The sequence below is a fragment of the Macrotis lagotis genome, chromosome X (assembly GCF_037893015.1).
Source record: "Macrotis lagotis isolate mMagLag1 chromosome X, bilby.v1.9.chrom.fasta, whole genome shotgun sequence".
In the NCBI taxonomy this organism is placed as follows: domain Eukaryota; kingdom Metazoa; phylum Chordata; class Mammalia; order Peramelemorphia; family Peramelidae; genus Macrotis; species Macrotis lagotis.
In genome coordinates, this window is record NC_133666.1 from 536,605,565 (window position 1) to 536,630,664 (window position 25,100).

Below are 25,100 nucleotides of genomic sequence, written 5' to 3' on the forward strand. Positions count from 1 at the left end.
TTATCTCGACTAAAGTTGCTTCAAGCCCTAGTAGCATGGATTTGTATTTATTTCACAAACATACATAGACCATAAACAATTAAAAAAAAATCAAACAAATTAAATCTTGAGTTATAGACATCCCCCATCCTTCATGGTCAAGCAAATGGCTCTGAGAAACTACTGAATGTTTCCATTTAGTGCTAACAGTAGCAACAAAACTAGAAGCCACAACACACCAGAAAGATAGAAAATGTCTCTTCCCAAGATTGTGGTGGGGGTTACTTGATTTTCTGTGGTACACTGTGATTTTGGGAAACCCAGAAAAAGTGGGTGGCTAGTAGAAGTGACCAGGATAAAAGAGGAATGTATTAAAAGTTCAAAATAATTTCTTATTCCAAAAAACAAATTGAAAATAAATCCAACCATAGAACTTAAATGCTTACCTCCTACCCATAGTGGAGTTCCACTAGTCTTGAACTTGATTTCGAGAATATTGGCTATCACTTTTTTTCCCTCCTCTCCCCATTCCCTACATAACCAGAATTTGGTAAACTGGCTTTCCTTAGAATCTAACCTCACTTTTACCCACTGATCTAGTTCCCACAGTGCTTCAAAGGTAGCACCCTTCCTTACAGTGGGAAGGTGGTTTGCGGTGAACCCTTAGGGTTTGTGGCAACTGGGAATAGATGGTTTTTAAGTGACTGAGAAAATGCTTTTGCAATAGAAAGTGAGAGAAGAAAAGGGCAGGAAAACATGTCCAATGTCACATAGTCCCAGATTACTCAGGGTGAAGATGAGAGTGTACAAAGACTGAATAGAAGATAAATTCAAGGAAAAAATGGGAAAGGAAAAAGAATTCAGTCTGTTTGTCCTGCTCTATATAAAATAAAAATATGCACCCCTACCTCTCTCCTTAACCTCTTAAATTTTAATTTTTTTTGCAAGCCAATCATTCCAATTCATCCATTCTAAATCTTTTTTTTTACTTTTCTTTAGGCCCATAAACCAGTGATTAATAAATAAAAGGTCAATGAATATACAGCAAAATATTCCTAGCAGTACTTTTTGTGGTAGCAAAAAAAAATCCCAAATTAAAAATAAAGAAAGAACCTGAAGATTGGGGACTGACTGAGTTATGGATACATGAATTCATTATTCCTGTGCTTTAAAAATCAAAAAAGGAATTCAGAGAAACAACTAAATTGACCAGAGTGAAGAAGAAAAAGCAGGGGAACACTGTGCATATGACTATAATAAAATAGATCAAAAGAACATTAAATTAAAACTAAACACTGAATAATTGGAATGAGCAATCTTGGCTTTGGAAAAGAGATGATGAATTGTTGTATCTTCCTTTCAGGAGAGCTGAGAGTGTTTCAGGGATTATGAGCATGTATTTGTATATACTGTAAGAGAGGATCTTTTCATTGGTTCATTTTACTTATCTGGTCTTTTGGTTAGGAGAGAAGACTTATTGAAGACTGGGTATATGGTCTGGAAATGTCTGAAGTAAAAATGTAGAAGTTATCGAATTTATTATTTCAAAAAATCAAAAATAAAAGACTAGGGGAGAGACCTATAGTTAAAGATCAATTTTATCCTCTCACTCAATAGATGTAAAAGACCTGTATATTCAACTTGTGGTATTAAAAATAAAACCATCCACCATAAAGGCTCCTTACTTAATTTTTTTCTAAACTTTCTCTTTCCAAAGATACATTATGCCAGCTTTTTGGTATGTAAACTCCTAGGGGGCAGGACTATTTTCTATTTTCATTTCTCAAATATCAAGAAGATTTTCATTGTGTCTTTGCCTTATCAGTGATGAACACAGTACCTTGCTTGGATTAAGAGTCAAATAAATGCTTGGTGATTGGATTAGTTCAATCCAAACAAGTTTAAGGGTATTTTTCTTTTTTTAAGGGTATTTTTCAATGAATATAGGGAAGCTCTCACTTTAGGGCCTAGAGCTGGGTCTGTTGGTACAAAGATGCTATTCTATAAGGTATTAGAAGTCAGGCAGATGACCTATGTGATTGTCCTCATCACCACTGAAAATTTGTATAAACACCCTTCCCTGCTATTATCCCTTTTTTTATATAAAAGAAAAAAAAACTGAAGGGGCCCAAACAAACCTTTCAGGTTGGAAACATTCTTCAGCAAGGTCCTTTTCTACCAGTTAATGAGCACCTTGGTTCTTCTTCTCCTAGAAAGTCATAAGATGTTTTGAAAGAGATAAGAGCTCTTAGTTAACTTCTTATTTGTGATATGAGCATATTTTCAAGTCATTTGCTATGGGATGGGAGTGGGGTATCTTTCCCTTCTTGAAATTCAAAGATCTTTTATGTCACTTCCTTTATGAAGCCTTCCCTGATTTCCTTAGTTACAAATAACATTGTTTTGGTCATTACTTGCACTATAGGTGATTCAGAGTAAATGCAAAAAGCAATTGTTTCTATTTTGTTGAGGAGTTCTGAGGATCTTCCTCTCCCAGACTGATTTTTTTTGGTTATATGCAAAAGAGATTCCCTTGCTTCTTTTCTTTCTTACCAGCTTTAATCACTTGAGAAACACCTGAGGGTCTCACCATCCCAACAAATTTTATTTTTGAAGTGATCATTCTTGGCCTCTTTGCTTCATCTCTCTTATCTAACCTTAATGACTGAATGGGCTTTACTTCAGTCAAACTGGGACCTGGGTAAGGCCTACCTTTAAAAGGCCAAGGTTTTCCACTACATCCATTAGACCCAGATGGTTCTGGAGGAGCAAGTAAGGTTTTTGACTTTGCACAGTAGACCCTCACTTAAATTCAATTCACCTGCAATGTCTTGGTTTTCATCAAAAACAAAGGACAAAGGGTGGCTAGGTGGTACAGTGGATAGAGCTCAGACCCTGGAGTTAGCCTCAGACACTTAATTGCCTGGAAATCATTTGACCCCATTGCCTTAAATAAAATTAAAAAAAAAATTTCCCCTACTCTCCACATTCTTGACATACCCTTAATACTTCTTAAATAAGCTCCTTATTCAATTCTTCAGTGGATAGAGTGGATAGAGAGCACTGGCCCTGCAGTCAGGAAGACCTGAGTCAAATCCAGCCTCAGACACTTAATAATTGTTGTGTGGCTGTGGGCAATGTCACTTAACTCCACTGCCTTGCAAAAACTTTAAAAAAAAAAAAGGAACAAAGGACAAACAACATCAACAATATTTCCTATGTCTCATCTTCTTATTAGAATATAAAGCCCCATGAGTTTATGAATCATGTTTTTCCCACAGGATAAAGAGGAGTGTTTTGCTCACAATAGGTATTTAATGTTTATGAAACTAATTATTGAATGTATGTTAGTTTTATTTACCAAACTAAGTTGGAAACTCAGAGAGATGAGGGAACATGCTATAGAATCATTTTATCACCTCCACTTAGGAACTCAAGAGATGTAACTGACTGGTTGATTAAGTAAATACTAAGTTAACTCTTTACAGGACCAGAGCACAACATGTAGTCTTAAACATACAAGAGGCATAAAACTTTAAAGAAATCAGTTTCCAAGGAAAACCCCTTCTGAACTTAGCAATAAAAGGTTTATACATTAAGAATTTCAAACATAAGTCTTAAAAAGAACAGGCAAAGTGCCTTGTACATTTGTAGGTATTCAATAAATGTCTGTTGAATTGAATTTGTTAAGGACATATTACGTCTAAAGTTTTCTACACATTTAACTCTATAAATTGAAAAAATTAAATTAAAATCATTTAGCATTAAGATTTTAGAATTAGAAGGGACCTTAAAGGTAATCCAGCTCAAATGCACAGAGAAAGAAATTGAACCAAGGTTGCCCAGTTAAAATTCCTATTTCTTCAATGTTAACTGAAATCTAATTTTACAGAATAGATCAGAGATCAGGGTCATTTCTAGAACAAATCTCTGGGGTGAGGATGAGAGAAGCAAATTAACAAATAAATTCATTTTAACAGATTCTATTCCATTTGAATATTGGTTAGAGGCTTTAAAAAACACATAATCTAATAGTTTTCTTCATTTCTCTTAGAATTTAAATGGCAAAACTCACTAAAAGGATTAACAAAAAAGCATTTGTGTGGGACAAATCCTATAATTTAAATCCTATTCTTTATAAACTATTCATTTTATAAAAGAGTATCTTTATTCTATTTAGATTATTGATTCCATTCTGTTGTTAGTAGCAGGACAAAATATTCAAAATAGCAGGCTGCTCATGTGATTTTTTTTTTCCTATACTGCATCTTTTTTTTCATTATAGCTCCAGTTACCACCTCTTGTGGTTTCTGCATTTTATGTCATTGAGTCCAGGGACATTCAGATTCTGAAGGGTACCAATGGTGAGGGAAGAGGAGGGGAGAATCTGTTTAGCTTGATACTCTGATAGATTTGGGACCCAACAAGTGAAATACTCCTTTCTCCATTTCCATGTCATCTTATCCTAAGCAATTCTGGTCTATCACTTTCAATATCTATTCCATAGAGGAGAATATATCCATTTTCATTGTGTTAAAGAGCTTCATTTGTTTTGTTTTTTAGCTACTTTTTTAAAATGAGTATCCCAAAAACATCTTAGCATGATTTTTAAAATATTAATGCTTTTTGAGCTTAATACCATAGTGAGACTTTGGGGACATGTCATATTTTGGTGATACCAATGTTTCACTTGGGCTACTCATACTTTGTCTAATTTTAACAAATTCATGGAAGACCTTTTTTTTTTAAAGAAACTCTTCAATATTGTGTTTCATTTTCTATATAGAGGCATTGTACTAGTTAGATGGTTTTCCAGAGAGATGGGCTTAAATTAAGGAAGATCTGAATTCAAAATTTGCCTTAGACACTTATCATGCCCCTGGTCAAATAATTTAAATTCTGTCTCCCTTGGTTTCCTCAACTGTAAAAATGGGGGTAATAAGAGTTCCTACCTCTCAGTGTTGCTGTGAGGATAAAATGAAATAAGATTTATGAAGCAGGAAGCTCAGTAAATGATGCTTAGAAGGTTCTGAATAAATACTTATTTTCCTCCTTCCTACCAAATCAAATGGTATATTGGAAAAAATTTTAAATAATAAACATAGGGTTACCTTGTATATTCTAAGTATTTCAGTTAATTGGCTATGAAGTTGTAGTATATTATAAAAAACGTATCTGCAAAAGTTTATATACTCCCTTCTCATCATATTACAATCAACTTACAGGTATAAATTACTTTAAAATTATATAATTTTATATGATTAATAATAGAATGATAAATATATATAAAATTATAAAACATTATAAAAATTATAGTAGTGATGTAATTTTTGGTAATAATGCTAGGTTTGATTATTTCCATTCTTTTGGTATTTGACTTCTAAAGTTCCCTCCAACTCCTCATCTTTCTCTTTCCAATACCTTAAAAATCAACCACACACATAATTAGGAAAGAAATAAAGTATTATAATTTTAAAAACCAATCATTCAGTGGTTTTAAAATTTTGCCACCTTCAGGACAAAACTTTATCCATATTTGGTCATTTAGTTTTCCCAACTTCACAAGTGCCATGTCTACTTCTTTAGTTAATGCCAAATATGGTGGCTCCTCTATTAGCTATCCAAACTGCTGATTTCCAAACTTGAGCAATCATCTCTCCCAAAGGTGCCTTTGTGCAGGCTTTCTACCTTGACCTTAATGTTCTTTCTCCTTGTCTCCTCCCCTTAGAATTCTCCTTTCTGAGGGAAGGAAACTTTCTCAGACTACTCCACCATCACCACAATTGTTATTGCCTTCCCTGATCAGATTACTCTACATCTACTCCATGTATATCTTGTATGGACCTAGTTATTTAAAGCTTATCTCTCTCATTAGAGGAGACAGTGAAGGTTGAGACTTTTCTTGCCTTTCTTGTTATCCTTAGAACTTGGCATAGTATCCTTTTATATTATTGGTATTTTTAAAAGTCCTTATTCACTGACTGGCTCCATCAACTTCTCCAGTGATATCTCTTACTAAAAGCTTTCACTGATTTTTCCAATCATGAATCTCTCCCTCTTTATACTTGACTTACTAATCAGTAAAAATTACTCCAGGGCAAGAATGGAATATTGTTGCAATTTTGTGTGCTAATTCCCCCCTATACTTAGCATAGTATGTTAGGCAGCATTGGGCTTTAAAAAAGTTTACTGTATGAAACAGAAAAACCTTTGTTTGATTTTGGGTCCACTATTTACTAGCTGTATGACCTGGACAATTCATGTTGCACCACTAGGTCTCAGTTTCCTTCTGTATAAAATGATGGTGATGATCCAACTGCAGTGGAAGATTTAGTCTAGCTCTAAAGTTTCATGAATCTGAAATCATCCTATGCTCAAGAGCAAGTTTTAAACCATTTGCATTCAACTTAAAATCTTGTGGCAAATATGACACAAAACAATGGAAAGAACTTCAAAACAGATGCATGTGCCTCTAGCATCTGATCACAGTAAAGAAGATTTTTTTAAATAGCAAGAAAAATAAAAGTTGGCAACCTGTGACTTGAGTCTGCAATGGAGACTGTGGTCTGACAACCAGGGATGCTTCAAGGCTTCACTTGCACTTATTCTCCAGCTGAGGGGGGGAAATAAGAATTTTGTTAAGTAAGGCATCTCAGCCTTGGAATTCTAAGGCTCCTGAAGGATGGATGGCAATATCCATCTGAGTACCTCCTGGAAAATAGCAACAAGTAACAGAAATATCATGAATTTATATAGTCTCTTTACCACTATAAGAGCAAATGATTCTTCCTACTGACTGGATTTTTATATTCACCCTCTTCCTGAAGACTAGGTAACCACAAGCAATGTCAGTGTTGCTGAATGTTGACCTAATCACGGAGGAGTTACATAAATGCTGAAGCAAGGGATGGAGCAACAAATCTTTATTTCTGGAGATCTTTTTTAGGAAGGAATAAAAATTATCTATCTTGAAAGTTTAAATGTAGAACTCTCTGGTTTTCCTTTTATTTTCCTATCTGTATATATGTTGAATATCCAGTCTCCACTCCAAACTCACCCCAACTGCATTAGAATATAAACTACGGAAGAACAGAGACTGTAACCATTTGCTTCCTTAGAGTTCCAGAACTAATCCAGGGGAAATCAAGTTCCTTAGTCTCTCTATGCCTCTAAAATTCAACTTCTTATAATTCTTTTCTGTCTCCCTGAATTATGAACTAATGATGGTTTAATGAATAAACAGAAGGCCTATCACTTAAGTACTTGGCTGAATTATTTCTTGGCAAATTTAAAACTGGAACAAATGCTCCCAATAATTTAGTTCTATGTATAAAACTGCTCCAAAATTGTAAATTGTGCTAAAATAATTTGGTGATTATTAGGCTGAGTTCCTAAAAATATTCCATGATGTATTGGCTATCAGTGCACTTCAAAGTTATGGAATAAATTGGGATTACCTCTTCTCCTTAATCAGAAGCTTAGAGATAAATTCTTTGCCTTCTTCAGAAGTGTTTTGAAATTCTTCTTCTTCTAAGTCCCACCTACAAGCTAAGATGTTACTTAGTGTTTCAGCATCACTGTCACCCAGAAAAGGAGACAATCCACTAAGCCTGAAAGACAAAAACAGAGAAATTTTAGAATGCCAACAAGATATGTTTTTCCCCTTGACAATCATGGAATAGTGACTGGGATGAAGTCCTGGACCCCAACTCAGGATGATCTTTGTTCAAATTCTGCCTCAGAAACACTAGATGTGTGCCTGGACAAGTCACTTATCTCTCTGGGCTTCAGTTCTTCAATCTGTAAAATGAGGGAGCTGAATTAGATGGTTTCTAAATTCCCTTCCAGAGATAAATCCACAATCTTTTGAATTAAATTTAATTCAATGTTCATTAAGCATATGTTTTGGGCCCTGGGAGAGAAGTTAAAAATAAAACCATTCCACCATAGACAGGTAAAGCAATAGAAAGGATCCTGGATCTGGAATCAGGAAGAAACAAATTCAAATATGATCTTAGAGGTTTGCTAAACCATGGGATCCTGACTGAATTACAATCTCATTCCACCTAGGTATCCTCAGCTGTAAAATGAAGATAATAACAGCACTTCCTTCCATGGATTTTGGTGAAGTTCAATTTTTGATATTTGTAAAGTGCTTAGCACACAATTTAATAAGTATAGGTGCTTTCCTTTCCTTCCTTCCACCCTTAAAGAAATTCCATTCCATGAGAGAGATTCAACTTGTCTAGGGAGAAGCAAATACAAAATGATACTGGAAGGATAATGTAGAAGATGGCACCAGGACTGTATATTTGCAGACAAGGATCACTTGAGCAAAGGCATAAAGTTGGGGAATGAATTTGTTGTAAACAAGAGAATAGGCCAGTTTAGAAAGATTGGAGAACATGTAGAGGGAAGTAAAGAGAAATGAGATTTTTTTTTTGGTTCATCAATGAGAAATCAGATTAAAGAAAAATGGGAGTCATGTTGCAGAGTGCACTAAATGCTAGCTGAGAGTTTTGTATGTTAAAGAAAATGTTACTATATGATATATTTTGTAGGTATATATGTGTATGTTATTTTGTATGTATGTTATTTGTATATTAGAGGTAATAGAAAAGCCCCGAAGATTTGTAAAGGATAGTAATATGATCAGAGCTAACATAAGAAAGTCAGAAGAGGGAGGGAAACAGGGACTGGGAGTGAACCTGTTATTTCATTGATATGAGAAACTTGCTATGAGTAACTACCGGCTCAGACACTATGCTAAGTACTGGGGTTAAAATGAAAGACAATATGGGGGAGATAACTTGTAAATAAATATGTACAAAAACAGCTATTCATAAGATGAGAAATATTGTACAAAATTAAGAGGAATTGGGAAAGACTTCCTGTAGAAGGTGAAAGGATGACATCAAGAAGTAGAAATGAGAAGAGAAGAAATTCCATACATCAGGGAGAGGCAGAGAAAATGCCCAGGGCCAAGAGAGGGGATGTTGCATTGGTGGAACAGCCAGGATGCCAGTGTATTGGCTGGAGGGGTACAGGTTGTAAGAAGATTAGAAGAATGAAGGGGAAGTTAGGTCACAAAGAGCTTTGGAGAGCATTTTGTCTGCTATTTCCTTTACTTCTTTTGTCTCTTCAAGGCAATTAGACTTCTCTGTGTATGTATTGTATTACCCAAGGGACCATGATCTCTTTGAGGCCAAGGACTATCATGTTTTTCTCTTTAATACATATGTCCAGTGCAATGTCTTGCACAAAGCAAACAAACATTTAACAAATAGTTTTTAACATGGATTGAGTACTAGATTCTACAAGAATAGAGACCTGGCTTTATGTCCATTTCTGACACATAATCCACTATTAGAATGTAAGTTCTTTGGGAGAAGAGACTTTTTTGCTCTTTCTTCGCTCCTATTACAGTGCTTGGTAATACACAATAAGCGTTTATTGATTGTTGATTGATGGATTTAGATTAGTGTGACCCTGAACAAGTCAATTCATTTCTTTGAGTTTAGCATTCTCATTTTTTTAAAACGGGAAAAATCATGCTTACACTCCTAACCTCAGACAAATTGAAAAAGAAAAAGGTTCCATATACCTTAAAGTGATAAATAAATGATTATTGAATTAAATATACGGGTGAGTTATATCAACAGACAGCAGTTTTTATTACTTAATATGTAAATTCTAAAAAGAAAGTCTATGGTGATTACTGTGGCACAAAATTAAGGGAAAAAAACCTCCCATGAAAACCACACTTTGGTGACTTCAGAATTTTCAGTTCCCTGAAATATCTAACCTTGTGACTGGAACATGCATTCATAACCCACTAACTTGTTTTGCAAATAAGACTTAGGGGTATCTCCTACTATTCAACAATGGGGCTCCCACCTGTCACATGCACTTTTCAACATCCTGTTGTTAAAGTCATTTTTATTTCCATTTTTTTTTGTTCCAGTAGACCTTCCCTTTCCGAATGAAACTTACTGTTCTTAAAATCTTTTTTTCAAGGTCCACCAAGCAGTCACAGATAGGGGATTGGATAACATTTGAATCTGCCAATGCTATCTAGAGCTGCATAACCAAACAGCTCAGAATAAAAAAGGCCCCCCCCAAAAAACAGAAGAGTTAGAAGAAAGAATAAGAAATGATTATTAAAGACAAACAAAAAAGTTGCTAACCAGTAAGGAGTAATTGATAGATTGCAGGCTATATAGCTCCTCATTGGAGTCCTCTTATCCTGATCTTATATAAACTTGGTTTCTAAATTCCTTTGACAATTCAAACTTTGGGATGAAATAGCAATAGCAGATAACTAAATAAGACAGTTTGTTAAAAGAGGAGTCAGAAAGTTATCAAGAGAACCAAGAGATGTCTAGATCTTGAAAACTAAATCTTGAAAACATTTTCAGTCAGTCAATAGTGGTAAAACTAACTTTGAATAGGCAGTCAACTAGTATTTATTAAATAAAACTATGTGCTAAGGACTAGGGATATAAAAAAGACAAAAACCTCAAGCCCTGTCCTCAAGGAGCTCACAATCAAATGAGGGAGACATCATGCGGGAGGGAGACATCAAATGAGGGAGACATTATGTTCAAACAAGTTATAGCCAGGACAAGTTGGGGGGAGGGGGTAATCTAAGAGTGAAAGAATTAAGAAGGACTGGGGAAGACTTCTTGAAGAAAATAAGACTTTACTGAGACTTGAAGTAAATCAGGGAAGTATGAAGCAGAAAGGACGACAGATCATGTCCCAGGTATGGGAATGAGGTTGTATAAATTTTTCCAATAACATGTCATCCTTTATAGCAATGTTGTTGAAATAAAAGAGAGAGAGGAGAGGCATGTTCTTTCCCTCCTAAAATAAGTAAAAAAGTTTTATCCAGCCTCCACTTTCATCCCCCACATCATCTTCCCCCAAGGAAAATATAAGCATTTGGAGAGAGCAGGGACTGGTTTTTCCTGCACCATCATGGTGTCTTATCCATTTCCGGACTGGATCTGGGAAGGAATTGTTGAAGGGAGTTCCTGGTGAGCGACTTTCTCTATCAGTGGAAGTCAGCTCCTCAGTTGCTTATGCACTGAACGCTTAAATAATTTGCCCAGGGTTATAGAGCCAGTTTATGGTAAAGGCAGAGTTACATTCCGGTTTTCTTGAATCTGATGCTGACTTTTTAATTGTCTATGCCACATGCTACATCTCACTTGATTCTGTATTTTTAATAGAACTGAGTAAAATCTGTACACCAGGAGAGAGAGAGATTGAGAGATTGAGAGATTGAGAGAGAGAGAGAGAGAGAGAGAGAGAGAGAGAGAGAGAGGGGCATGAAATGTGGGAAGAGCACAGGAGGAAAACAACTACTTCTCATATTTACCTAAATTTTCTTTGCCTTTGCCCTGAGAAGAATGCCAAAGCATGCAGTGGATGCTCAAAAAATGCTGATGTGATTTTTCTTATCATTGATGCTCCTATTTAAAACTTTGACTTTTGAGTCAACCCTTCCTCACTGTCACCAAGCAATGAGATACCTTAGCATATTCTTAGCTTACCTGAATTAATGAACTAAGGATATGGGAATATGTAGGTATGTGAGACAGAAGTATGCTAAGAAAATCCTGATGACTACTACCTATGGATGACAAAGAAAGAAATAAGCATTTATGTAAACACCTTCTTTGTTCCTGGCATTTTATAATAATAAATAACATTACTTATATATTATATAAAATATAAATAATAATTACTATTTCATTTAATTCTCATAATAACCCTGAAAAGAAGATGCTATTATTTTTTCCATTTCACATTTGAGAAAATGAAAACAATTTGAGGAAAAGTGACCCAAGATCACATAGCCAGTAGATGAATGAAACTGGACTTGAACTCATGTCTTCTTGACTCCAGGTTCCACATTCTAACCACTGCAACACTAGCAGGAGAGGGACCCCTCAATACATTTTCATTTGACCACAAACCCTTCTTTACCTCCAGGATAGGAGGATTAAAATACAAATTATTCAAATTTTTTATACTTTCCAGTTTCTTTTTGGGAGTCTTTCATAGAAGGAGGGAACAGATTGGGATGTAAAAGTGCAATTTCTATCACATAATACCCACTAGTACTGACCTCATCCCTTTGTTAAAGTCAAACACCTTGGTTATACCTCATGTCTCACTGGAGGGTCACAGCTACTTAAAGTGCCCCATATTAGAGAAAATAAGAATCTGACCAAAATAGAGCAGACACTGAAAAAGACTTTTCCAGGAGATCTCCTATGAACCATTCCCTGTACTGAACTAGACCAGATACTCCTGGCATAAACTTTTCTAAATTCAGTTAATATCCAAAAACCACAGTTAGGTTAGAAGACCCACTTTAAGGTTACCTTGAGACAATGCCTCAAACAATATGGATCAAATGTAGGGAATCAGCAGCCCAGACAGCAGCAGTCAAAAAACCTGAGCTGATAGACTGCATAATTAGCAAGGCCTTTAGGCCAGCCACTAGCTGAAGGTCACATAGGGAACAGCACAAGGGCTTAGTGAACCTTGACTGAAGCCACAAATCAAAGAATAACCTTCACATGTTCTGTGTGTGGAAAGTACTTTCCAAATACACCCCCACACAGAGAATGATCACCCATCAGTAGTATCATCTCTGAACATTAAGGTCAGTAATACTATTTATCAATGGCATTGGAAGACCATTTAGTAAATTGTACCTTTCTAATGAATCAATTGCCTGCTTGGGAGTAGGTGGACAAAAGGAGTTAAACTTTTCCAGTATGTTAGACATGAAAGAATGAATTTGCTGCATCTGTGTAATGGTTCCTAGAAAGTGGTGCTTAAGGATAGAAACCAGAAGTGTGATTTCATACATATAAGGAACCCCTAAATAAGAAAACTCCCTCCCCAAGGCAGATTGCCATCTTCACTGCAAGTTGTCTAGGAGAGTTACCTGAGGCACTATCACCATACAGCCTCTATAGGTCAGAGGCAGCTCTTGAACAGGGGTCTTCATGACTCTAAGATCAGTTCTCTGGACCCTCCTACACTGACTTCACTTTATATTTGTAATCAGAGCTTGTCTTGTCCGTGCCTGCCCAATCCTCCTAAAGTGGAAGTATCCTGAGGTCTTTAGAGAAAGTCCAGATTACCTAAAACAGAGGTCTCTGACTCCTCTACCACCTACCACCTTTTGACTGGATGTCTGTTCCTTTAAGCTGAAGAGACTGACATAGTCTCACTTTACGGCTTCTTTTTCTGCTGGCATTTCCAGTTTCATCTGGAAGGTGCCTATTCGCCCATAGTACAAGTGTCATTAACTGAACTAGAAAGATGGGAAGATCTCCCCCCACTTTCCCTCTTATCCTGCAAGGAGCCAGCCTGGAGATGTTTGTGATCCTTTTCATTTGTCCTCAATTTCAGTTGCCAGTAGCAACAACTGGACCTAGGAATTTGATCCATGATGACCCTGGAGCCAGAATTGAAGGCCAGATGACATAGCCAGATGACACAGCCCTAGCATGGAAGCCCTGAGAAGTCAGGGTACCTGGGACCTGAGGGAAGAGAAGGTTAGAGCTTGGACTTAGAACTGAGACAGGGCCCTATAGTAACTGAGCTAAACTATGAATCTAATGCCTTCTCCCTCCTCAAAGCCTGAGGTGGGACAAGGAAGAAGGGGGAAATATTATGTCTTCTGCATATTGGGGGAACAAAATTGCATATTTATGATTATATCTTTTGAAGTAAAAATTGAAGTTAATCTGATTGTTTGTGGCTCGTGGAACTAGAGTGTAGGGGATCACGCCTTCCCTTTGAAAGAAACACCATTGACTGAACTAGAATCATAGACAGAGAGCCCATCTATGCCTAATGTCTGTCTCTCTCTCTCTCTCTCTCTCTCTCTCTCTCTCTCTCTCTCTCTTTTAGTTTTTTTGCAAGGCAGTGGGGTTAAGTGGCTTGCCCAAGGCCACACGGCTAGGTAATTATTAAGTGTCTGAGGCCGGATTTGGACCCAGGTACTCCTGACTCCAGGGCCAGTGCTTTATCCACTGCGCCACCTAGCCGCCTCTGGGTACTCTTAAAGAGATTAGGCATAAGGGCAGCTAGGTGGCGCAGTGGATAAAGCGCTGGCCCTGGAGTCAGGAGTACCTGAGTTCAAATCCGGCCTCAGGCACTTAATAATTACCTAGCCGTGTGGCCTTGGGCAAGCCACTTCACCCCATTTGCCTTGCAAAAAAAAAAAAAAACTAAAAACTAAAAAAAAGAGTACTGGAGAATCCTGGGGGAGGTGAAATTTAACCTGCTCTTTTTTTTTTTTTTTTTAAGCTTTTCATCTTCCTTTTGTGTTTTGTCTTCCACCATAGATTGAAAGCTCCTTGAGGTTAAAAAAGACTGATTTTCTAGCAATGGAAGGGGGGTGTCACAATAGTTTGTGAGATATATACATGCCTATAAATACATTTGCCTATGTAGTATATATTAAGTGTATATGGACTAATATATATATATATATATATATGTGTGTGTGTGTGTGTGTGTGTGTGTATACCTACATAACATAAATATCTTGTGTGTGCATATGTACATGCACAAGTATTATATGTTTTCTGTTTACTCATCTTGTATATGTCATATACAAGTATATTCATACACATTCTCACACATACACACACAACATACTGAGAGATAATTAGAATGTAAGCTCTTTGAGGGTAGGGATTGTCTTGGCTTTTTCTTTGTATCCCTAATGTTCTTAGCATAAAATCTTAAAATAAGGGATGCATTTAATACTGATTGCTCTCTGTAGGATTAGGCATAATGTTTTTATTCATTTATTTTGTAAAAGACAACCTGCTGTAATTTTGTGCCTCAGTTTCATCCTTTGTAAAATTATGGGGCTCAAAAAGGATTTTTTCCTGATCCCCTTTTCAGTTATAAATTTAAAGAGGTTATATAGTATTGCTTTTTTTCTAGAATAGCAAAGTCTACTGCATTAGGACTGGGATGGGAATAGTTTTGTAGACCTAGAATAAGAGTCTACTTACAGCATGTAGGCAATCACACCAACACTCCACATATCAGTAGGGTAAGAAACAAAATCATAGTTGACAACTTCAGGAGCAAGAAATTCAGGAGTTCCAAAGTTCACTCTCAGCTTTTCTCTGGGTTTATATCTGCAATTGAGAAGAAGAAAGTAATGATATCAGACATTATGAAAAGTTTGAAAAAATATTCACTCTAGTTTCCAATGACTGATTGAACAGGAGAAAACCTTTACCAACAACTCTCTTGGGAATTTCCATAGAAATTGTGGTAGTTTTAAATGTTTATTTTTCATATCATTCAATGATAGGGATTGGGCTTGTGATTCCAAAATTATAAAGAATTCCCAGGTAAGAGAATTTTCTCTAGCAATTTGGGTCAACAGCTTCTCCACAGCTGATAGCCATAGTAATTTGATTAGTGCACTGAAGGGTTGAATGATACACCCAGGGCACCACAGCTAGTCTTATGTCATAGGACTTCAATCTAGGTCTTTCTGACTCTGGCATCAGTTTTTCAATCTACTGTTTCAAAATGCTTTTCTTGAACTATACCTGCAGGTGCTGCCTTCATTACCTAGACAAATGGCAAGAGGTTAGTGTAAAAATGTGCCACATCTTGGGGATTCTTATTACTTCTATGACCTCTTTCTTCCCCTCAGCTTGAAGATTATTGTGCTAGAGATCTGAGAATAACCTGACCCCTCTCCATACTGAACATGACCCCTCTAGTTTGGGATTTAGGGCTACTGAAGAGTACATGTTTCTGGTTTCCTCATCTCTCCTTCTATGCTCCTCCTAGAGCATAATCTTAAATTAAATTATGTAAACTTCCTTTGTGTAAGTGTAACACAAAAGCCTACTGCTCTGTGGCACTGGCCAGTTGGTCTATTTTTTCTACCAATTTCCATTTAAACTTTAAGTGCCAAGGTAACTGCAAGCTACTAGGCTAGCCTATATATAGGATGTTCCCAAAATCTATACTACACACACACACACACACACACACACACACACACACACACACACGCACGCACACATATATTTCTACATACTTTTACAATCTATAAATTAACATATATAAGACTAATAGAGATAAAAAGACGAAAGACAAAGAAAAAAGAAAGAAAGAGAAAGAAGAAGGAAGAGAGAAGAGAGAAAGGAAGAAAGTAAGGAAGGAAGGAAAGAAGGAAGGAAGGAAGGAGGGAGAGAGGGAGGGAGGGAAGGAGGGAGGGAAGGAGGGAAGGAGGGAGGGAAGGAGGAAGGAAGGAAGGAAAGAAAGAAGGAAATCAAGAAAGAAAGAAAGAAAGAAAGAAAGAAAGAAAGAAAGAAAGAAAGAAAGAAAGAAAGAAAGAAAGAAAGAAAGAAAGAAAGAACCTGATACATATATATGTTATATAAGAAAGGGAAGGAAACAGGTATTTAGAAACCTTCCATGTATTGAACAGTTAACTTTTTAAACATCTATCTCATTTGATCCACACAACAACTCTGGGAGGGAGAAACTATTAATGCACACACAAACATAATATGCACACACACATATAGAGACATCATATAGACATCACACACATATAAGTAGATGGGGCTGCATTCAGAAAACTGTTGGTTGTTGTCACTCTTCATGACCCCATTTGGAGTTTTCTTGGCAGAGATACTGGAGTGTTTTGCCATTTCCTTCTCCAGACCATTTTACAGATGAGGAAACTGAGGCAAATAGCGTTAAGTTACTTGTCCAGGATCACACAGCTAGGAAGGTTCTGAGTCAAGATTTAATCCTGGAAGATGAGTCTTCCTGCCTCCAGATCCAGGGCTCTATCCGTTGCACCCCCTTACTGCCCCACAAGTTCAAATCCCACCTCAAATATTTTAGTAAGTATCTATATCCCTGGGTAAGTCACTGAAACTTGTTTCTCTCCATTTCTTCATTCTTAAAATGATGATAAAAATGGCACCGAACTCTCAAGACTGTTGTGAGGATAAAAGGAGATATTTGTGAAGTGCTTTGCAAACCTTAAAATACTATAAAATACTAAATATTATTATTCTATGTAAAGTTACACACACAAATGCACTCATACATATACACATACAAACACACACATGCAATCTCTAGAAGTACTAATAAAAGATTGCCAACTAATATCTCACTAAGCCTGCTTTAATTTACTGATAAAGGTAGATGGTCATTTGCAATATACAATTTGAAAAAATAATGTACTAAAATACATAAAACTTTCTGTTTCCTTAAATATGTTTCACATTATCTTGAAATCTCATTGGCACTACTAATTTGCTTCAGCTCTCACTCTTCAAAAAAGAATAAAGGTGAATTTTATACTCAAAGAAAATTATCAAATATTTTGAGTTAGTGGAGCTCAAAATAATACAGATTCTTTATCATAAGGTGCTTTGTGTTCACATTTGAAAACATTTTCATATCATAGTGATTTTTACACACTCAGAGAAGCACAGGACGAAGAATGATTTAAGAGAGTATTCTTAATGGATATATGGGGGGGGATTTTTAAACCTCAGTAAAGTACTTTTGCTACTCCTATTAATATGAAAGACTAAGCAGACACAGACATACCTTCTTGCTAATCCAAAATCAATAATTTTTATTTGTTTGGTGTCTCGATTCACACACAGGATGTTCTCAGGCTGCCAGGAGAAAGACATTAGAAAGAATAGCAGTTATCATTCAACTGAATTGTACTTGAACCATGACTAAATATAGGACAGTGCACAGGATAAGCCTATCAGGGCTTTTGGTCTGGCATGCATTTGTTTTTGTGGGTATTTTCTTCTTTAATTATGTGGCAGTTGAGGTTCTAGGTAGCCTGCCAAGATCGCCTTCTCCTCTTCATGGTTTTGCCATTTAACATAACACATAAGTTCAGACACAGGCCTTCTCTAGGGAAGCAAAGGGAATATTACTAAGATGTTTTCTCAGATTTGACATTTAACTTCCAAAATTATTAAGTATGATTTCTACTCTAGTTGGGAGAGAATTCTCATACTACAGGCATATGTTTTTAACCTAGTTCTAAAAGACAACTGGATTTCTTATTAGCCACAGTGAAAATAAAGAAAATTTTTATATTCTTTTGACACTACAGACACCTCCAGAGCCCAAAAAGAATGTTTAGATTAATTTTTTATCCATTTTCACATTTTTTTGCAGTATGGTCTAATGTTCACATCCTAAGCACAAGTCTTTTTCCTTGAAATGTGGTATGAAGTTTTCTCAGTGAAACCAAAATAAGAAAAAGTTAGAAGTAATAGCATTTAGACTTTGAAGACTATCTTTCATTTCCAAATGACACAATTTGTTCATTAGAACTGATCCTCTTAGATTGAGGGAACTCAATTGCATAGCCAAGAATGTATTTCCCTGATTTTTTTTCGATGAAACAAAAGTGGAACTCAACTTCAAATTCCAGTGGCAAGCATCTGGCATTCCAGTGGGGGCAAGGAATCAAGTAGACCAAGCTTCTGGTTCTTCTTTTGCTATAAACTAAATTAAATGAAATTGATAAACATTCTTGTCCCTCACTTTTCTCATTTGTCAAATGGCTAAAAGGAGACCAATTTACCTTTACTTACAGCATTGTAACTGATTGAGAGGATAGTGGATATAAAATTGATTTGAAAAGTGAAAAGCCCTTCCCAACTGCAATATATTATTGTTAATTAGAAGGCTATGCAACATTTCCCTTTCAATATTCAAGAATTCCTCTCCCTTGAGTTGACATTGGATTCACTGAGTTTAGAAGCTTTTTGCTAGGATAAGTCCAAACCACATTGTGTGTGGACATTTAATTATTAATTATTTCTACAAACTATAGCCTCAGGCTCCAATGACTAAAGGGTAATATTGAACAGTGACTCTCCATCCACTAGATTTGAGAGTCAGGAAGACCTGGGTTCAAGTTTTACTTCAAATACTTATTAGTTGTATGACCTGGGCAAGTCACTTAATCATTCTGTGACTCAGTTTCTTCATCTGAAATATGAAGGGGTTGAATATGATGACCTTTAAGATTCTTTCCTGCTCTAACTCTAAACTCTTATGCTCAATCATATTGAAAGGTTTTAAATATTAAGGAATACTTTTACAGAATAGCTTTACCTTTTTAAAGATTGTTGAGAACAGAGACATCTGGGGAAATTTTTTCAAATGTCTTTTATGATCTATACAGGTTTTTTCTTTGCCATTTACTCAAGTAAATTAGGTCAAAAAAGGCCTTAACTAAACGGTTAACTGACTGCATAGCCCACAGTAAGTCCTACAAACTTCTATCAAGAGTCATCAAGTCTATAGCTCATCTTTGTTTATTTCCAGACCGATCAGGGCCCTTTAGGATTTTCTGGGAAATATTCACATTAAATTAAGATTACTTTCTGGGAAATATTCACAATAATTAAGATTGCTTGGCAAAAGTTCATAGAATTATTCTCTGCTTCTAACCAAATGCTCTGAAGTAATTGTAAAAATCTCTATATACTCTTACCTTCCCACAATGAACTAGTAATAGATATGGGCAATACATTTATAGGGTGGGGAGGCAGTTCAAAATCAAATTAGAACAGGAAAGTTGAACATTAAAGAACCTATTTAAAGGGCATAATTCATTCAGTTGTGCAAAAATATATATTAATTTTCTTCCTTCCTCCTTCCTCTTTCCTTTACCTTCCAATCTTATTATGTACCTCATATATACACAGCATACTGGATGATAGAGACATAATTTCATAGTGTATGCATACATATTCAGCTGTTTTAATAGTCATGACACTGGTATGTATATGTATTAATATGAATAGGAATATATATATATATATATGTATGGTAGCTAATTGTACAGTGGATACTATTTACTGTTTGTCCATTTTCAGAGAAGACCAATGACATCACAGGCAATGACTTGACTTGTATGTGAATTGGATTTAAGTGAGATAGAGCTGCACACAATCATCAGCCTCAGTCTCTCTTCTTAAGTCATTGAAATTCAGTGGCAGGAAAAAGTCAAGATGTCTGGTACTTGGTCAGGAATGCAGTGAATGACCTTGGCATCTTCAATGTCTGACCAAGTTCTAAACATTCCGTAACACCTGCTTCAGCTGTCTTCATGGACATTAGAACAAATTGTTCTCATCTGCCCAATATGCTGGGGCACATACTTTATTTAGGTAGACACCCCACCCTTATTCACTGAAAGGTTTGAGATCTCAGTTACCCTTAAACTGGTTTAGCTTGTCAGCCAAGTTAGTTTACTGGGATATGACTACTGTATATGCTACAGCTTTTTGGAGCCACAAGTGAGAATTGGTTAAAAGTGGATCAAACTAGACTTGGAGACAGGAAGACCTAAGTCCAAATCCTTTCTCAGACACTATCTTGTGATAACCTTTCTCAACCTCAGTTTCCTTATCTATAAAATGGTGATGAAATCATATCCAGAAAGCACTTTACAAACCTTAAAGTACAATACAAATACTAGCTATTTTTATTAATCATCACATAACTTACTGTTCATATTGGTTCACTGTTATCAGGCTGATGAAGACCTAGAACTGTGAAAATGTCTGACCTATATATACCTAAAGTTCATGGGCTTTTGAACTGGAAGAAATCTGAGAGATGATTGACTCTAACCTCCTAAATTTGTAAAATAGAAGATTTATGGTGTTCTGTTCCATCAAGCCAAATCACCAGAGTGTGGGGGAGGGGAGGGAGTGAGGGTTATCATTGTTTACTGATTGTAAGCCCATTTCTGAGATTAGAAGGGAGGAGAAAGGCAAGGTAGAGGAGTAAGTGAAGGGGAAGGAAAGCCTGCTTCACTCACCTCTAAAATATCCTCCTTACCCTCTTTGGCAACTTTGTGCCATCTGTTCCTCTGCCCCCTTCTGCTTTGCTCCCTGGTGTTTCTGTAACATGTCTAGCTGCCAAACTTCCTATCTCCTCAGCATATTATTCAATTCTCTATCATCCTTGGAAGTAAGGAACTTGAAAAATCCCTAGAGATTCCTGAAGATTCCAGAGTCAGTCTGATTTCAACTAGGAGCACATTGATTTGTTTGAAACACACACACATACACACACACACACAGACACACAGACAGACATCTGAAAATAATGAGGAGAAGCACTCAGGAGACTGCTAACCATTCCAGGTCTTTAGTATTCATGACACTGCCATGGGAGCTGCATAAAGGTAGAGACCATATTGTGTATGAACTCTGGATCACCCCCAATACTAACACTAAGTTATTTAACAGGTGCTTAATTCAATTGTGGTCTTGTTTGTTGAATTGGAAATGGGGGACTTCTATTAATTGGCCCTGAAAGATGAGTACAGCACAAATAAAGGTGAAAAAAGTTCAAAGAGAGGGTTCTTATCTAAGTTAGTTATGATATAAATGGTGTAAATGGGCAAGGTATGATATCCCATGGGGCCACAAGCATATGTTCAGGGCCAGATGGGAAAAGGTTAACATTTTAAATGATACAAAGCAGATACTCTACCTTCAGGTCTAAATGAAGGATGTACATCTGATGCATGTATTTTATCCCCTCACAGATCTGCTTGATGAACTGAATGGTATCCAACTCAGTTAAATTGCAGTTTTCATCAATAATTCGATCAAACAGTTCACCTCCATCCACACTAATGAGAGAAGCAGTATGAAAAATTTAAGGTTTTTTTAAGCATTCATTGATTGCCTCATAGAGCATTCAATTATTTCTCCCTAATTACCACAAAAGAAAGGCAACCTATCATGGTGGAGTGAGAACTAACTTTAGTACAAATGGATTCCATTCCAGCCTTTGCCATATTCCGACTGTATGACAGGCCAGTTGTCTCTCAGTGACCCTAGAACTAGTGCAGATCTTTACTGGGAAAGGCAATTTCCTCAGGAAATTTCAATTTGCAGGCAAACAAATAAAAAGACACAATGTTTCCCCCTCAGAATCACTGACCTTATTTTATTAATGCCCTTGTCACCTTTTTTTTTGTTTGTTTGATTCCTGTTTTTTGCTTTGAAGGTAATTAAGTTTAAGAGATTTACCCAGGGAGACATAGCTAGTAAGTACCTGAGGTCAAATCTGAACTCAGGTCTTCCTGACTCCAGAGCCAGTGCTCATAACACTATTAATGGGTACATTTCAATTATTCTTCCTTCTCTAGCTACTCGGACTTTACTCCTATAGCACCTTGCCTCTTTAAAAAGGAGATCAAATAAAAGTTCCAGTTTTGCACATTAACTTCATGGATACTAAGGCCTGCAGAACTTTTTGTGCTATTAAAACAAAACTTGAGTCCTAATTTATTGTGCTCTAAGTACGTAATGAACCCAAGAACAGTAGCCAGGATAAAACCTAAGGAAAGACTAAGTAGTAGGTGAAAATCAGTAAGGGACTGCTTCAAGTATGTTAGAGAACCATAGTTTGGTGAGTAGAAAGCTGAACTTGGAGTGCAGAAGTTCTTCAAATGTAAATTAAAATATTTCCTGTGTGGGGTGGCTAGGTGGCGCACTGATAGAGCACCAGCCCTGGAGTCCCCTGAGTTCAAATCCAGTCTCAGACACTTAATAATTAACTAGCTGTGTAGCCTTGGGAAAGCCACTTAACCCCATTGCCTTGCAAAAAAAATATATCTATATATTTCCTGTGCTTCTCTGAGCAACCTTTCTGTGCCTCAGTTTCATCATCTGTAAAATGGAAGTGATAATAGCACCTGTGTCGCAAGGTTATTGTGAGGATCAAATGAGAAAAGATTTTAAGGTGTTCTGCTATTATTATTATTATTATTATATTCTTGAGTATTAATGAAATGTAAATTGCCTACTAAACTGGAAGTTCCTTTAGGGTAAAGACTGGCATTTTTTTCTTTTGTCTCCAATACTAGAAGAATGTCATATACATAAATTTTGAGTTGAATTTTATGATAAAGATGAGATTATTTTCATAAGCAGCAATTCTAAACTCCCAGAATAAATATCTCATGCAGACTTCATTGTTGTTATTTAGAACTGTTCTCATAATGTTTAATCTTGATTATTCCTGTTTTAAAAATAATTTTGTTTGATTTAATAAATGCTGAATGTGTGATGCTTTTTTGTTATAGAAAAACACCTTTTTAAAATATTAAGCTCTGAAATAGGATGTTTGCTATCAATGGTCACATTCAAGATGATTGAAAGATAAAAAAAAATTTCTCTAGCTCAAAAATATGGTATGTTGACCAGGTACATATGATAGTTTGATCTGAGGAAATCAATCTGCTAAAGTCCTACTCAGGTGTCAGTCAACAAGCATTTATTATAGGTCAGACATTGTGCCAAATACAACAGATATAAAGAATGGAAGCATATTAGGGGCGGCTAGGTGGCACTGTGGATAGAGCACCAGCCCTGGAGTCAGGAGTACCTGAGTTCAAATCTGGCCTCAGATACTTAACAATTACCTAGCTATATGGCCTTGGACAAGCCACTTAATCCTATTGCCTTGCAAAAAGCCTAAAAAAATGAATGGAAGCATAGTATAAGGGCTTAATAAATTCTAGTGGACCACTGACTGACTCACCTTTGGGACTTCTGACTGCTAGACCAGTATGGAAAACTGTGACAGAATCAATTCTGTATCCTTGCTGAATATCCTTTCTCTACAATGGCTAAATAAGCCCCTTTTATCTAACCATTATTATATAGATAAAGGTCTCATCTGTTTCCAATATTAAACAAGAGATACCAAAACATGCCTGACCTATGTCAAGGTGACCTTGGGTCCTCAAAGGTCATGTCAGTGACACCTAAGCTCTGCCGGGACACATAAAGAGAAAACCTCTGATTATGACATTGGCCATAGATAGCATGTCAATTTTCTGAGGATCAGCCAAAGCAATTTCAGAGAGGCTCATCACCATGGAGTAATAACTTCTTTTGGCCACAGTAATTCAAGATGGGCAGTAAAGTGAGGCAATGGATAGAGTGCTGGGCCTGGACTCAACTTCTTGAGCTCAAATCTGACCTCAGATTCTACCTGTGTGACCCTGAGCAAGTCATTTAATCCTGTTTGTCTCAGTAAAATGAGCTGGAGAAGGAAATGGTTTAAAAAAAACCATTCCAGTATCTTTGTCAAGAAAATTGAAGATGACTGAAGACCAAACAATAAAACTCAAGGATAAGGCCTACCAAGGCAGGTAGGGATTATTATCTCCATCATAGATATGTGTGTGTGTGTGTGTGTGTGTGTGTGTGTGGACTAATGAAAGAGTGGTAAAACCTTAGAATATTGAAGTCACAGTAGGATGGAAAAATGATTGGGTTTGGAATAAGCAGACCTCAGTTCGAGTCCTTCTCTGCCCCCTTCCTCAATATCCTTAGATAAATCACTTCATTCTTTAGTGTTCAAAATACTCATCAATAAAATGAGGGAGCTGATCCAGATGAACCCTTTCTTGACTCTGGGATCTCATAAATATGAGATCCCATACGTATACTATAAAATATAGAGCATACAAATCTTTGAAACAATCATAGTAAGTCTATAATCATTTATTAAGTACCAACTTTGTGTCAAACTCTGTTTTTATCATATATAGAAGCATTTATCTTTTATTTATCTTTTTTGGTGGAGCAAAGGAGTTAAGTAACTTGCCCAAGGTCTCACAGTAAACAAGTGTCCAGTATCTGAGGTCAAATTTGAACTCAGGTCCTTCTGATTCTAGGATTAGTGCTCTGTCCACTATGCCTAATGGAAGCACTTATGAACCATTTCTCCAGAGTAAAGAGAGCTGGACTTGAGAGTTGAGGGGAATGAATTCAAATACCTTCTAACTATGTGACCCTAGAGAAATCACTTCACTTACTTTTCAAAAAAGTCTCAGTTTCATCACCTCAAAAAAAAGAAGAAATCATACTACCTATTTCATAAAGCTTCTGTGAAGAAAGCACTCCTTAAATCTTCAAGCACTTTGCAAAAGTAAGCAACTATTTCTAAGATCTTATGGTTTTCTTAAATGTCAGTATGAGCAACTCACAAATCCTGCAGGATCT

General features: G+C 36.4%; 1 protein-coding gene across 5 annotated transcripts in view; it reads right to left on the reverse strand.

Annotated features, from left to right (window-relative positions):
- MYLK4 (myosin light chain kinase family member 4) overlaps positions 1–25,100 on the reverse strand; it is a 144,349-nt gene that overhangs the window by 1,328 nt on the left and 117,921 nt on the right. For all 5 annotated transcript variants that reach the window (XM_074199541.1, XM_074199543.1, XM_074199544.1 and 2 more), the window contains 6 exons: positions 21,568–21,709; positions 17,629–17,699; positions 15,039–15,167; positions 7,437–7,589; positions 6,514–6,592; positions 2,118–2,188 (listed from right to left, as the gene is read on the reverse strand). In XM_074199541.1, the coding sequence (XP_074055642.1) occupies positions 2,162–2,188; positions 6,514–6,592; positions 7,437–7,589; positions 15,039–15,167; positions 17,629–17,699; positions 21,568–21,709 (601 nt within the window). In that variant the 3' untranslated portion in view covers positions 2,118–2,161. The remainder of the gene's footprint in view (positions 1–2,117; positions 2,189–6,513; positions 6,593–7,436; positions 7,590–15,038; positions 15,168–17,628; positions 17,700–21,567; positions 21,710–25,100) is intronic.